The sequence below is a fragment of the Clarias gariepinus genome, chromosome 9 (assembly GCF_024256425.1).
Source record: "Clarias gariepinus isolate MV-2021 ecotype Netherlands chromosome 9, CGAR_prim_01v2, whole genome shotgun sequence".
NCBI classification, from domain to species: domain Eukaryota; kingdom Metazoa; phylum Chordata; class Actinopteri; order Siluriformes; family Clariidae; genus Clarias; species Clarias gariepinus.
Window position 1 is genome coordinate 18,284,259 of NC_071108.1, and position 13,636 is coordinate 18,297,894.

A 13,636-nucleotide genomic window follows, 5' to 3' on the forward strand; every position below is an offset into this window, starting at 1 on the left:
TCGTAATTCTTTTGCCAAACTTCTTTTTGTTTTAATAATGATTGACATGGAAGTCTTCAAGCACAGACTTCGAGTATGGTGATGAGACTTTGACAGTTAGTCACTGTAAAACATTGGAATGTTGCAAGCAATTAAAAAAAAAAAGACTGTACATCCGAGCTCACTGCAGTTGTTCCTGTGGGCATTTAGCAATGGGAACGTCTTATCAGACATTCATTAGACGGATACAGTCCTGATCGTGCTCCAAGTGATTTCCACATGTTTGGGCCATTAAAGGAGTTCCATGGAGGCCAGTGTTTCAGATGTAAAAAAAACTTACATATTGACAAATCTTTCTACCTTGATGGTATCCAAGTACTAGTGAAATGCCAGGATAAGTGCATTAGTGTAGTAGGGGATTATATAAAGAAATTAGAGGTTTACCTGCCAGTGTGCAGATCCTGAGGCCTGCATGCCACCATTACCCAAGAAGGATTGTGAGGTCAACTTGCTGCCGTTCCTCATGCTGGTCCAATGTTTTGGTAGGGCCTATGTCTGCCTGTCAGATGTGGCATTGCTGTAGACAGTCTGCAGTCTGATCCAAGGTTTTAGTAGCCATGTAAAGTACATTCAACAAGGGATGTGTGTGACACGCTTACATGATGACATAAAAGTTCATGATGCCTACTGTTACCTGTGCAAACACAAAAACACCAGCCGATAGATAGAAGATAGAATGTAGAGATAGAGAAATAAAGGTAGTATTTATGCTCATAACTGTCCCAGTTTGACCTTAATGCACATTGTGTGTGTGTCTTTCTCTCTCTTCATCTATTTATCTATGTAGCATATTGTAGTGGTTAATAATGTTGCCTCACACTTTTAAAATCAAGTCTTTAATTTTCACTTCAGGGCCCCACATGTTCTCCCCATATTTGGTGGGTTTCTTATATATATATATATATATATATATATATATATATATATATATATATATGGGATTATAAACATGAGTGATAACATTATACATAAGATGATAACATTATATATACGCTTTTTAGAAACGCACAAAATCAAGGGTAAAGTTATTAGTGTGCATGCCAGCCTGTCCATGCACTGCGTTCGGTTCGTGAACTACAGCGACCACAATGCACCGCGCTGGAGACACCTTGCCAAACATTTTGTTCACAGCGGAGCTCTGCACTCAAATGAGAACAAGCGAGTATGGCTGTCCCATAATGGGGGAAAATGTATTTCCCTTCAACTTGAACTTGTTTTCGGCGAATTCATGAGGTAGGACGTGTGTGGCAACTAATAAACATCTTTACAGCGTTTTAACGCTTCGTGTGGAGCTTGTTAACGCCAGCTGTGGTTCGCTGGGAAGTGTGTTTCTGCTCAGAAGTGTGTGTGCGTGCGTGTGTGTGTGTCAGCAGAGGCGCTAACGTTAGCAACACAACATGATAACATTAACACTAGCAGATGATGATAATAAAGAGCGCGGTGCTGCTGCTCAGTCTGGGGTAGCAGTGGTTATAGTCCTTCTTAACTTGATAAGCATATGTGGAACTACACAGTAGTTAGTTTGTCCGGTATAGAAACTAGGTAGCTGAGAAACAAGTGTGGCTCAGTAGTTTCCTTAAAGCAACTTTAAGGCCCGTGCGTAATGTGTATATATAACCGGATCAGTCTTTTAGCAGTTGTATAACAGCTAGCCCGGTGTTCACTCGAATACTTGGCTCTACATGATTGATGGGTAGACATTGACAGCTAGCTTGGGTTAGCGCACTAGCCTGCTAGTTAGTAGAACGGTTTATTTATTGGCTGAATAACTCACAACTTTAGCTAATGCTTGAGTCGGTAAAAGTTAGTCGTATCAGGTGGCGTTTATTAGTGCTTTAGTGCAATTGTGGAGCTTTGCATCGAGCATATAATGTGCAACGCAGGATAGATGACTTAGCGGCTATGCTACACCAGTCAGAACCTCCACGTATTGGTCACGTCATCACGTGAGGCAGCGCGCGGAACTTCCCTTGTGGACAGTAGTCACAGGCTGAGTCTCCCTGTACATGCAAAATGGGAAGAAATAATGTCCTTACCCGGGTATCGGGAAGGGCACTGTGTGTTTTACATGGAGTCATTCTGAACTTAACCATTAACTAGACATGTGTTTAAAGTGACCGTAGTGTGTGAATGTTGGCCGAAGGTCCTACTACAGTCGTAAAAATTGGGACTAAATACATTGACCTCCACAGTCCCTAGTTGGACTCCACACATCAGAGATTGCTAACACTATCACTCACTCATCATCTTTAAAGCCTGTCCCTGGAGACTTAGGGGATGAGGCAGGGTAAAGCTACATACACACACTCACATGATCATTCACACACTAAGGGCAATTTGGGAAATGACACATGGCTTAATTTGTATGTCTTTGTACTGTGGGAGGAAACCAGAGTACCAGGAGGAAACCCACCAAGCATGGAGAGAACATGCAAACGCCATGCACACAGACCCAGGGTGGGAAATGAACTGAGCCTGAAGGTGCGAGGCCACATGGCTAATGACTAAGCCACTGCGCCCCCAGATTGCTAACACATGAACATTCATTTTCAGTTCCTAAAAACAAAAGAGCAAGAGCTTATTTCTCACTCACTATTAACATGATTGTTAAATGTAGTGATTTTGCATTTGTCTCATGTTTATAAGCAAAAAAAAAAAATAGTTAGTTCTGAGGTTTGCGTTTTATCCTGATAAGTTTCAGGAAGCATTTAGCAAGGTTATGTATGTATTATTTTTGTCACCTGACCGTTTGTTCATCCTTGCATTTTATCTTTTAGGTGAATATCAGTGACCAAAAATGTGGATATGCGTTCTGTGTTCGTGGTATTTCACGTCTTTCTAAAAGCATGCCAGATGATCTGATGATGGAAATCGAAATTTAGGGACACTAAGGGAAAATGAATCTCCACCAAGTACTCACTGGGGCTGTCAACCCCGGAGACAATTGTTTCTTTGTCGGAAGCATAAACGATGTGCCGTTCACGGTAAGAAAGCCACGCACGCGGCAAAAGCTTGCTCATGAGTGTAGAATAATTCTCCATGACTTCATTTATATTATTCATGGTTTGAGTTGCTTTTGTTTGCCTGCATGGATGGAAATCACCATCTGATCTTTTCACCGTGACATATTTCACACAGTCATGATCACAATCGCCTCAGAGTATTTGTTTTAGATGGAATCTCCAAACTGGCGGTCAGTAATGTGTAATGAGTCAAAAACTAAAATAGTGCAATAGCGTTTTTAAAGCAAAAAGAGGAAATAAAATGTTTTGAATTGTGCAAATTTATATTATTATATTTTTACTTAAAGAAAAAAAAAATTGGTTTCACTTACATATTTACGTATTTATTATGATAATGAGAGGGTGCGTTCGGACCTGTCCAAGCTTGGATTGGTGTGTGGTGTTGGAATCTAGGGTCAGAGGAACAGTAAATGCAGCATGGAATGTGTTAATGTCAAATGCATTGTCCTTGCTCAGAGTACCTCTGATGATTAGTTCTTACTACACTAAAGTTCTTTTGTAATAGTTTTGTTGCTCCAAAAAAAAATCCTCCATATGTAAAAACTAAAACATGCTGTCTAATCAGGCATAGATACAACTCAAACCATAAAACCAAAAGTGTGCTTTTTTGCTTTAAATACATGTGCATATCCTCTTGGATTGTTTGATAGGCCTATGCTTCTGGTTGTGACATTGTTATCTTGGGAAGTGACTTTGAGAGGCTTCAGATTATCCCAGGTGCCAAGCATGGAAACATTCAAGTTGGGTGTGTGAACTGCTCTCAACAAGGACAGGTAGGTGTTATGGGTTTTCCTCACTTTCATCTTATGACTTTTGGCTCAACTTTTTCAAATAATCCTCATCCAAATAATAATAAGAGGCCACCATAATCACAGATTATAAAACAAGCTACACTAAATTATCCACAGGGGAAATTCTCTCACTTTAATCACAGTAGAAGCGAACCAACTAAAGTGCCTGTCTGTAGCAAAACTGAATTTAAAATCTAATTCCATTGAATTTATAAGTTTGTAACTTGTCAGGATGTAGCCGCATTAGTTATACTGTAACCTAACTGCAGAACGCCACGCATATGAACACACATTCTGCCATCAAAACAAGAAATGCACATTGTCTTAAAACCCGGTATAAAGCTTTGTGCAAATGTTTTTTTCATAGCAAAATATTATACATCAACATTGCATACTGTATTTTGAAATATTTGGAGAAGGTTTATATGTAGGTTGAGATTTCAACCAGTTGAGATTACTGAAAATAGATTGATGATGCACCGTTATAGTTACAGTAGATATAAGCTAAATATGTCACTGTGTTAGGAAATGACTGACTCATCCTAGCATGACAAGCTAAGAAGTGTCAAGTGTATATAATGCGGTTTGGCTGTGGATCGGTTCTGCAATGTTGAGGATAGTATAATCAGAAATAAAATTAAACACTGATCTAACCAAATTGTCTTTGTGATCTGGATCTATAACAAAAATAATAGAAGTTATTAACACCACCAATTTTTCCCTTGTTAACAAAAGCTTTGTGTCTAGCATTTGTCCATGGACCATTTCATATTGTTCCTTACAGATTGCTGCATCCTATGGAAACATTGTTTGTATATTTGACCCTGTGCTGATGAGCCCAAAGGAAAAGACGCCAATGGTGAGCTTATTTTCACCTCAAGCATCCCACTTATGTTTCTTTTAGTACTCTGTCATCTTAATCACATATTGTGTGTCTCAACAGAAACCAAACTATCACTGGCAAATAACAGGACAGTTCGATTTACAGTCTAAAGCACACATCATTGCTTGGAGCCCCACAGGTACATGACTATCTTTTATATGTTAATCAGATCAGTGTTTGCTCCTAAAATTATGTTCATTTATGTAACTCTCTTTTTGTGATTTTGTGTGGGTGTGTGTAGGTACTTGTCTTTTGACTGGGTCAGGTTGCCTACAGTTATGGTCCACTATGAATTTCTTTGGTGGTGCTGAAGAAGAGATGGGTAGTGACCCTTTGTCTTCTTGGAGGTGTATATGGCAGTGCAAGTAAGAATTTCTTACATATCCAAGCACTTCTTGGAAGTCTTTTTTGCCTGTAGTCATGGAGCTAATACAGTTCATTTTGTTCCTATTTTTAACACAGCACTGCCTCACCTGTTCACCTAATTAAGTTTAGTCCAGATGGAGAGTTTTTTGCCACTGCAGGGCAGGTTGGTACATGTTGTAGTACTTGTTTATAACTGGTTTGCTGATTTAAATACAGTATGTTTTGTTTGTATATAAAGTGTGCTCTGGTCTGATCTCAGGATGACTGTTTGGTAAAAGTGTGGTACAGCATGAACAAGTGGCAGTATGATGCCGCAAAACTGTTCACTCCACCAGAACTCGGCTCTCAGGGGAAGCCGGACTTCTCCTTCATCTATCTAGCTCATCCGCGCTCGGTCACTGGCTTCTCATGGAGGAAAACCAGCAAGTATATGCCCAGGTGAGGCAAACAAAAGTATCCAACGTCTGAAAAGATGTCGCCTGATGATAGACATGTTTTAGATGGAGAAGTCTGATGAAAACACATGAATTTCTTTTATATGTGAAAACATTATTTAAAAAAAACAATTAGCCGTTTCTAAAAGTGTCATTTGTCTTAAATGTGGCAACCCACTTTCAGGTATGTTTTCATGTCATCCATCAAAATAGGTGTACAAATATGCTGAAAATCTGTTGCTTTGTGGAAAATTTTTCTACCCACTATTGATTTTGCAAATTTGTGAGCGAATTATGCAAATCTGTTGAGTGTACTTTATGCTTATGAGGTTGCCAGATTATCCTTCAGTAGAGGTGTCTGAAATGGATGTTCTCAGAAATCCAGTTATAGTTCAGATCACTGCACTTACCCTCAAACACTTTCTCAAGCTGTGCCTCCGAGTGGCGAAGTGGTAAAGTGCTCGCCCTATCATCCGGAGATCGCTGGTTCGATCCCCGGGTGATGCTGTTACCGCTCACAGTTGGAGGTCTAAAGAGAGCTGATTGGCCGAGCTCTCTCAGAGGGGAGGGATGAGAGGTACTTTGTGCTCCCACATTAATCACGGCTCACGGGGAGGAATTGGCCACGACTAAATTAGGGAGAAAAATCGGGGAAAAATTCCCCCACCCCCCAAAAAAAAGAATACAAGCTATGAAAGCAAATTACATTGATAATTGCTGCTGGATTTCATTGCAGTAATCAGTTAAAAACAGGGTTTATGTTAGAATTTTGTTTAACTAAAAATGCCTGACTTCACAATGTGCATCCCAACAAGTCTCTGTATAAAATTAACAGTTTGGTTTTAACCTACCATTATTCATGTGCAGCTTAACTTTGAATAGATTCCTTAGTTTATTGTCATACAGGCATGTCACTGTCTCCTCTGCTTCCAGAGGTGCTGTGTGTAACGTGCTACTGACCTGCTGTAAGGACAGTGTGTGTCGACTATGGGCCGAAACACTGCTGCCCAGTGACTGCCTGCTCTCTGGACTAAGACAAAATCACAGCGGCAGCAACGATACTCTCAAGTCCAGTAATCTAAAAAAGGCTCAATGTAACAACAAAGGTCACAGTCGAAATCTGCCTGAGGTAAGTGAAAGTTCCATTATGATGAAAAGACTTTGCAAATATACTGGGAACATCACATAATTTATGAGGAGACCTGTGTGGATGATTTGAGGCATATAGCTTATCTTGCACTTCAAATTAGAAAGTGGACTTACACACACAGTGCAGTTTGTTTCATGCCCTTTCATGTCTGAAGCCTTTTGATGTGCTGATATGGGTCGTATTCAGAAATGTTCCAGAAAATAAATTAAAGAAAAATATTGCAATAAAAGGACATTAGAAAAACTACACGTATAAGTATAATTTGTAGCCGACCTGTTGGTATGCATTACTTAGCTGTCCCCATCTAACCTATTCATCAGTGGAAATGGGCCATCATAGGACTACTGCATACCACATGTTGATTGGACTGTACACACAGATTTGAAACTAAGGTGCTAGAGGTGTGATTGTATGAGGGTTTTATAAATGGTGCTATATATTATAAGTAGTAATAAACTGTTTAATTAACCTTAAATAATTTTTTGCTGTTAAATAAAGTAGAGACAAACTGGAATCTTCTTTGGCAAACCTTTGAATTGTACCTCTTTCCCTGTATGATGTCTAGCTGAACTTGGCAGAAATGAATCGAGGACCAGTCAGGGGTATGGCTCATTCAAGGCTTCTTCCTCAGCAGCAGAATAAACATTACACCCACAGAGCCACCGTCGCTCATGCCAATGCACTGTGCCACTTTCACATTGCTGCTAGCATCAACCCAGCCACAGGTAATCTTTTTGCATTCACTTTCCACTGTAAATAGTTTTAATTCGTCTTGAATTATATTAACTTAATTTTTATAATAGGTAAAATTTTTAAATAACCTGCCCATCCACACAGACTGTCCCCTACATACCAATGTACTGTTTGAGTGAGTATGCTTTTTGACAAACGCCGGAAAGGTTATGTAAGTGCGTGGGAGGAAGTTGCTTGTCATGTCTTAGATGTGTTTTTTTTTTTTTTTTCACTGTAACCACACAGACATTGTGGCAACTGACTGCAAATAGTGAGAAAGATTAAATGGATTTACTGCAAAATAATCAGTGTGCGCAATACAAAAAAGAAATTCCCATCGTTGTGAATTCATATAATCCTAAAGGCCATTCTATAATTTTTTGTGCATTTCATGTTCCATAATAAGTATATTTTTATACGTTATATTTTCCTCGAAAAGGCGGTGTACACTCTGAATAGGGTAGACACACAGACACACACACACACACTCTCGCTCACTCCCTCTATGGGCAATTATGCTAACCTGCATGTCTTTGGACTGTTGGAGGGAACCAGAATACTCGGAGGAAACCCACCAAACACGCAGAGAACATGCAAACTCGATTCAGGAATCAAACCCAGGTGCAAGACGACAGCGCTAACCACTAAGCCACTGCACCATGTCTAAATACTAAAAAAAAATGTTTTATTAGTTTTCACATTTAAATAATTGAAATACATTAATTGATTAACGTCTGCAAAATTTCTGTAAAGTAATTCATTACGAGATCTCCATCCAGTAACTTAAAAATGATTTGACCCAATGCCAAATGAATAGCATCAAATAATGCTATTCTTCTCTGTGGCATACATTTTAAACACACTGTGATAAGTTTTCTTTTATTTTTTAAATATTTTATCAATAATAGTTAGCTGTCATTAAATATTATAGTTGACTACTAAGGTGTACAAATTCTTTATGATTTAATTTAATGATTTGTTAAAAAATGTGAAATGGTTAGTTAGGCAATCACAAAATTTTTGTTTCAGAATAAGAAAACTATGTTACTCAGCAGTGTACATAATCAGTCGTCATTTCTACATAATTACTGTTATCAGTCTATATCTGTCACAGCACACATTATTCGTATGGCTACACTTTCACTTTCTCCCTCATCAACACATTTTTAAAATCCAATTGTTTTAAAGAGATGAGAAAAGAAGATATAGGACTCGTTGGGATGCTGATTCTGCAAGGAGGGAAGTATATTTGGAGACAAGAGATGAGCATTGCACAAGTGTGATTAAAATGTATGCCAAAGAGCGAATTGACATCATTTGATTCTGGTCATTTGGCATTGGGACCACCTATTTTTGAGTTGCAGGATGAAGTTTTGCTAGTACAGTATGGAACCAGCAGATATGTTGGACTGAACCACATCTGTTTTTAACAGAAAAGATTAGATTTTTTTTTAAATAAATATTTTTTACTCATGTGAAATGTACTGTACCCCAAATTATAGAATGACCTCTATATGTTTACAAAGCATTTTATAGGGAACATTTTTTTATTGCTTTGCAGCAGGATCGATCTGAACTCATTCAACCACATGACCAAAGTCCAGTCTTTTTCTCTCCTTAGTTGATTTCTCTGCTTAATGCAGCCCAGTAATTTGACTCTTCTGAAGCTGTAACTTTGAGCCAGTGAATAATAACAAGGTGCTCTTTGTATTTACTGTATGTGTATGTATATATATATATATATATATATATATATATATATATATATCTTTCTTTTTGTGAGACCATTCTGTCATCATCTGCATTTGTCTGTTTTGAGTGTTTGATTTTACAGTGAGCTGTCATTATTTCTCTATGAGATAAGTAATATTGTATTGAATACAAATCAACTCATGTTGTATCTAGTCAGTTACATTAGAAACCTGTTTTAAAGCATTTTCTGAAATATATTTAACAGCAAAGGTATTATGTTATTTCAGATATTCCTCTGCTGCCCTCAATATCTTCCCTGAGCGGTTCAGATGATGAGGAAACTGGTGGACCCTTCACTGTTCACTGGCTTAACAACAAAGAATTGCACCTGACTCTTACCATGGAGGTGTTCCTCCAGCAGCTCCGGAGCAGTATGGAGCATCAGAATCCACCACAGCCTAGCCAGGCTGATGATGGTAGTTTCAGACTTCATTTGAAAGATATGAAGGCCTTTCAGCTAAATATTGCAATATAGATATTTAAATTATTTAAGACTCATTTTCTTTTTATCACGATGCAGACTGTTATGAGGAGGGCAGTACTATGGCGCCTGAAAGCAGAAATGAAGAGATCATCTTTAAAGACGGATCCTCAATTCCTCTCCCTAAAGCTGCAGTAATTCACCAGGTGGAGGTGTTACTTAGCGACTGGAACAGGGGAGCAGACATGCTTTTTAGCATCCACCCTATGGACGGGTCGTTGCTGGTTTGGCAGATCGATTGGCTAGATGAGTACCAGCCCGGAATGTTCCGACAAGCACAGGTACGGATAAAATGTGCCACAGGTAACATTATTCCACTATAAACTTATTATAAGATATTAATAATAGTGATAATTATAAACGTGTTTTAATAATGTAAGAATTTATAATAAATATTACACATAATATATATATATATATATATATATATATATATATATTTTTTTTTTTTCTCTCAAAAATTGGGTTAGTTAAATTCCAAATTGGGGTTAGTAATGGCTTGATGGTGGTACTGCGCATACATTTTGTGGATCTGTTAATTCAATGTCATTGGGAAACACCCTTTCCACTCAGGTTTCCTTGCTCTACCCCCATTCACAAACAGATGCTCAACCACACCCCAGCTATCAAATAGCTATAAAAATTCGAATTTCAAAAACTTCCAATTCCTAATGGAATATTCTGTATTCGTTTTGAAAACTAATTTAAAAACATAAAACCAATTCATTAAAGGGATTTTATGTGATATTTATCTGCATTTGTGTTATTTCGGTAGCACCAAGTATAGTTGTAACTCTTATTACCAATGTTACAAATCTTTTTTTTTTTTTTTTTTTTTTTGTCACAGGTGTCTTTCGCATCCCGAATTCCTGTTGCCTTTCCTGCGGGTGATGCTATCTCCCTCAGCAGCAGTGTAGTGATGTATGCCTGTAATAAAAATGTGGATTTGGCAATCCAGCATGGTCGCCAGCGTCCCCAAGGAGTACAACGCACCTCTTCCGTTCTAATTGGTCTGGGCCGGGGTAAGCAGTCCCCAAACGGCCTGCGCTTGAGCATCTTCACGCCCAATGTACTGATGATCTCAAAACATTCTGATGGCTCACTCAACCAGTGGTCAGTGAGCTTTGCTGAGGGCTCAGCCTTCTCCACTGTGCTTAGCGTCTCACACAAGTCACGCTACTGTGGCCATCGCTTCCACCTCAATGACCTGGCCTGCCACTCTGTACTGCCTCTGCTCCTAACAACTTCACATCACAATGTCAATGTGTGCAACCCCATTGGTCACTCGAGGCCCGGGGCAGACTCTTCAGGCCAAAGAAAGCGGTTATCCCTAGGACCTGTTTCCCAGGACCCGAATGCAATTTATAGTGAACTAATTCTATGGAGGGTGGATCCAGTCGGACCCTTGTCATTTTCAGGGGGTGTGTCTGAGCTGGCCAGAATCAACTCGCTCCATGCATCTGCCTTCTCTAATGTGGCCTGGCTTCCAACTCTCATCCCAAGCAATTGCCTTGGTAAGGGTGTCTCTTTCTCGGTCCTGTTTTTGCATATCGCAGCATGCATTTGTCTGCTTTGTGTAATAGCTTTGAATACATATTAATTTAATAATTTTTTAAAGGTGTATATGGCAACTCGCCAAGCGCCTGTTTTGTAGCAAGTGATGGCCATTCCCTGAGATTGTATCAGGCAGTAATTGAGGCTAAGAAACTGCTGAGTGAACTCTCCAATCCTGAAATATCAGTAAGCATATTAAAGCTATAACTTAGTGATTTAAATAATTAAAGATAGCTAAAATTATCTTTAGATGACAAGATGACTTAACACTTTACCTCACCTATTTTGTGTGGCTCAGAAATATGTAGGAGAAGTATTCAATATCATAAGTCAGCAGTCTACAGCGAGACCAGGCTGCATCATTGAGCTCGATGCCATCACAGACTTTGTATGTATAATTTCTTAGAGCAACCTTTTAGGTACAAGTGCTAAATTAAATCACAATTATTATGTTACTAGTAGTGTTGGGAGTTTACACTTCTTGTTAATACCTCCACAGCAAGGCAAGGAGACCCAGCTGTTACATGTGTTTGAAGAGGACCTGATCTTGGGAAAGGAGAAAAAGGATGAATGCTCACAGGAGCTCCCAGCTGCTGACAATAGTAGGCTGCCTTCAGGAAATCCATCTGATCTTTCTCGGCTTTTTCTCTGCATCTATGAAATAAAATTTTCCCTTATTCTTTTTAAGCATCTAGCCCGGCACTTTTCTGGGCACGCTTCTTTCTGGTGGTGATTGAGTTTACCCCGAGTAGGAGATCAGTCCTACATATGTGGCACCTGCAGCTGACCGCAGCTCCTGTTACCATGGGTGAGTATCTGATTTTTTTAAAGGAAGTATTATCTTTGCATGGTCAGACAAATGGTCAGCTTCAGCATGCTTTGCTCCGTACCATGCTTTGGTTGCCTGAAAGTCTAAGTGACTTGGCTAAAATGAGGGAGCCAACATATACTGTTTTTATTATTCAGAAACTATCTCACAATATGAGAGTGACTGATGGGACAGTTTAAAACTATAGTCTTGATCAGATCCCTCCTGATCAGATTTTTGCACAATGGGTTTACAAAGATATATATATATATAAATAAAAATCACAAAGGGCTTGATGATTTTAATAATTTTGACTGTATGTACTGTAGATACAAGATCTTTGTGCATCACACCACTGTGAAGTCCCATATTATAAAATATATATACAGTAAGGGGTTATAATTTTTTTATCATAGGGTTATAGAGATACAGGATATCAAACAAAAAAGGTTATAAATTGACTTGCATTCCAGTGAATAAAAATAAGTATTTTATCCCCGTACCAATCAGTAATTCTGCCTCCTGTGTTACACAGATTAGTCCTGTCAATTTAGGAAGGTGCTTCTAACGACAACTTATGTGTACAAAAAACACATATTAGGGTTTCTCTGTGACTACAAGCTGACTTTGCTGCATTTAGGGGCCAATGGACATGACCATGTATTTTAAAATCTCAGATGAGAACCTTATTCTCTCAGCCAGAACACTGAAGATAGCAATGTCCCAAAATATACTGCCAGGCCAACAAAGGAGGGCACAAGAAGAAGCACTTTATGCCAGTCTCCTGACCTGGGTCCTATGGAAAATTTATGGAGGGAGCTGAAACTTTGAGTTGCTACAGTATGCGATAAACAAGATGTGTAGACCAAAATCCCTCCTGAGATATGTGCAAACCTGGTAGCCAATTACAAGAAACATCTTACCACCGTGCTTGCCAACAAAGTTTCTCCATCAAATACTAAGTCATGTTTCGCTTCGGAATCAAATACTTATATTACTTAAATGCAAGTTCATTTATAGCCATTATGTGCTTTTTTTTTTTTTGGATTTTTTTTTTTTTTTGGATTTTATCCTTTAAAATAAACATAATAATTATAGACCCTTTAACTGTTTGCAGGGATCAAATAATTTTTTCCTATTGGGTGCGTGTGTAGTTTTAACAACACTATTTAAAAAAAAAAAAAAAAAAGGTTGTTAGTTTCTTATCCTGGTTTGTTTGCTAGACAACCACAAATATCTAATGAGTAGCTCAAACTCAAATCTACTTGTCCCAAGTTCTCAGGTTTGCATTCTGTCTTTGGACTTTCTGATGTGATATCCCATAAATTTTTTATTTAAGAGTACCTGACAAATTCCTAAATGCAAATTGACAAGTTTTCTTTATCATATTTATTATGTTTTAGGCGAGACCTCAAGCCCTGCTGATAAAGACACTGTGGCTTCATCCTTTATGTGTAACTTTCACAAAGACTCACCATCAGCCCATAAATCACCACTTAGCAGGTCCAACCTGCAAAGTGCCTGTCGCCTCACATTGATCAAAGAGAGAGTTTTCAGTCAGGAGCTGAACCTTCCAGAAGGAGTTGAGGTTATATCTGCCACACCAGCTGCAGGTAGAATGCT

At 38.7% G+C, this 13,636-nt stretch overlaps 1 protein-coding gene across 1 annotated transcript in view; it reads left to right on the forward strand.

The window, feature by feature from the left end:
* Nucleotides 1-1,146: 1,146 nt before the first annotated feature.
* dmxl1 (Dmx-like 1) overlaps nt 1,147-13,636 on the forward strand; it is a 33,152-nt gene continuing 20,662 nt past the window's right edge. The window contains exons 1-18 of the mRNA XM_053504436.1: nt 1,147-1,272; nt 2,817-3,023; nt 3,713-3,835; nt 4,638-4,712; nt 4,797-4,875; nt 4,978-5,101; nt 5,199-5,265; nt 5,362-5,540; nt 6,470-6,665; nt 7,252-7,411; nt 9,398-9,586; nt 9,691-9,932; nt 10,499-11,165; nt 11,270-11,391; nt 11,504-11,593; nt 11,705-11,807; nt 11,894-12,013; nt 13,417-13,626. Coding sequence (XP_053360411.1) covers nt 2,937-3,023; nt 3,713-3,835; nt 4,638-4,712; nt 4,797-4,875; nt 4,978-5,101; nt 5,199-5,265; nt 5,362-5,540; nt 6,470-6,665; nt 7,252-7,411; nt 9,398-9,586; nt 9,691-9,932; nt 10,499-11,165; nt 11,270-11,391; nt 11,504-11,593; nt 11,705-11,807; nt 11,894-12,013; nt 13,417-13,626 — 2,833 coding nt within the window. The 5' untranslated portion in view covers nt 1,147-1,272; nt 2,817-2,936. The remainder of the gene's footprint in view (nt 1,273-2,816; nt 3,024-3,712; nt 3,836-4,637; nt 4,713-4,796; nt 4,876-4,977; nt 5,102-5,198; nt 5,266-5,361; nt 5,541-6,469; nt 6,666-7,251; nt 7,412-9,397; nt 9,587-9,690; nt 9,933-10,498; nt 11,166-11,269; nt 11,392-11,503; nt 11,594-11,704; nt 11,808-11,893; nt 12,014-13,416; nt 13,627-13,636) is intronic.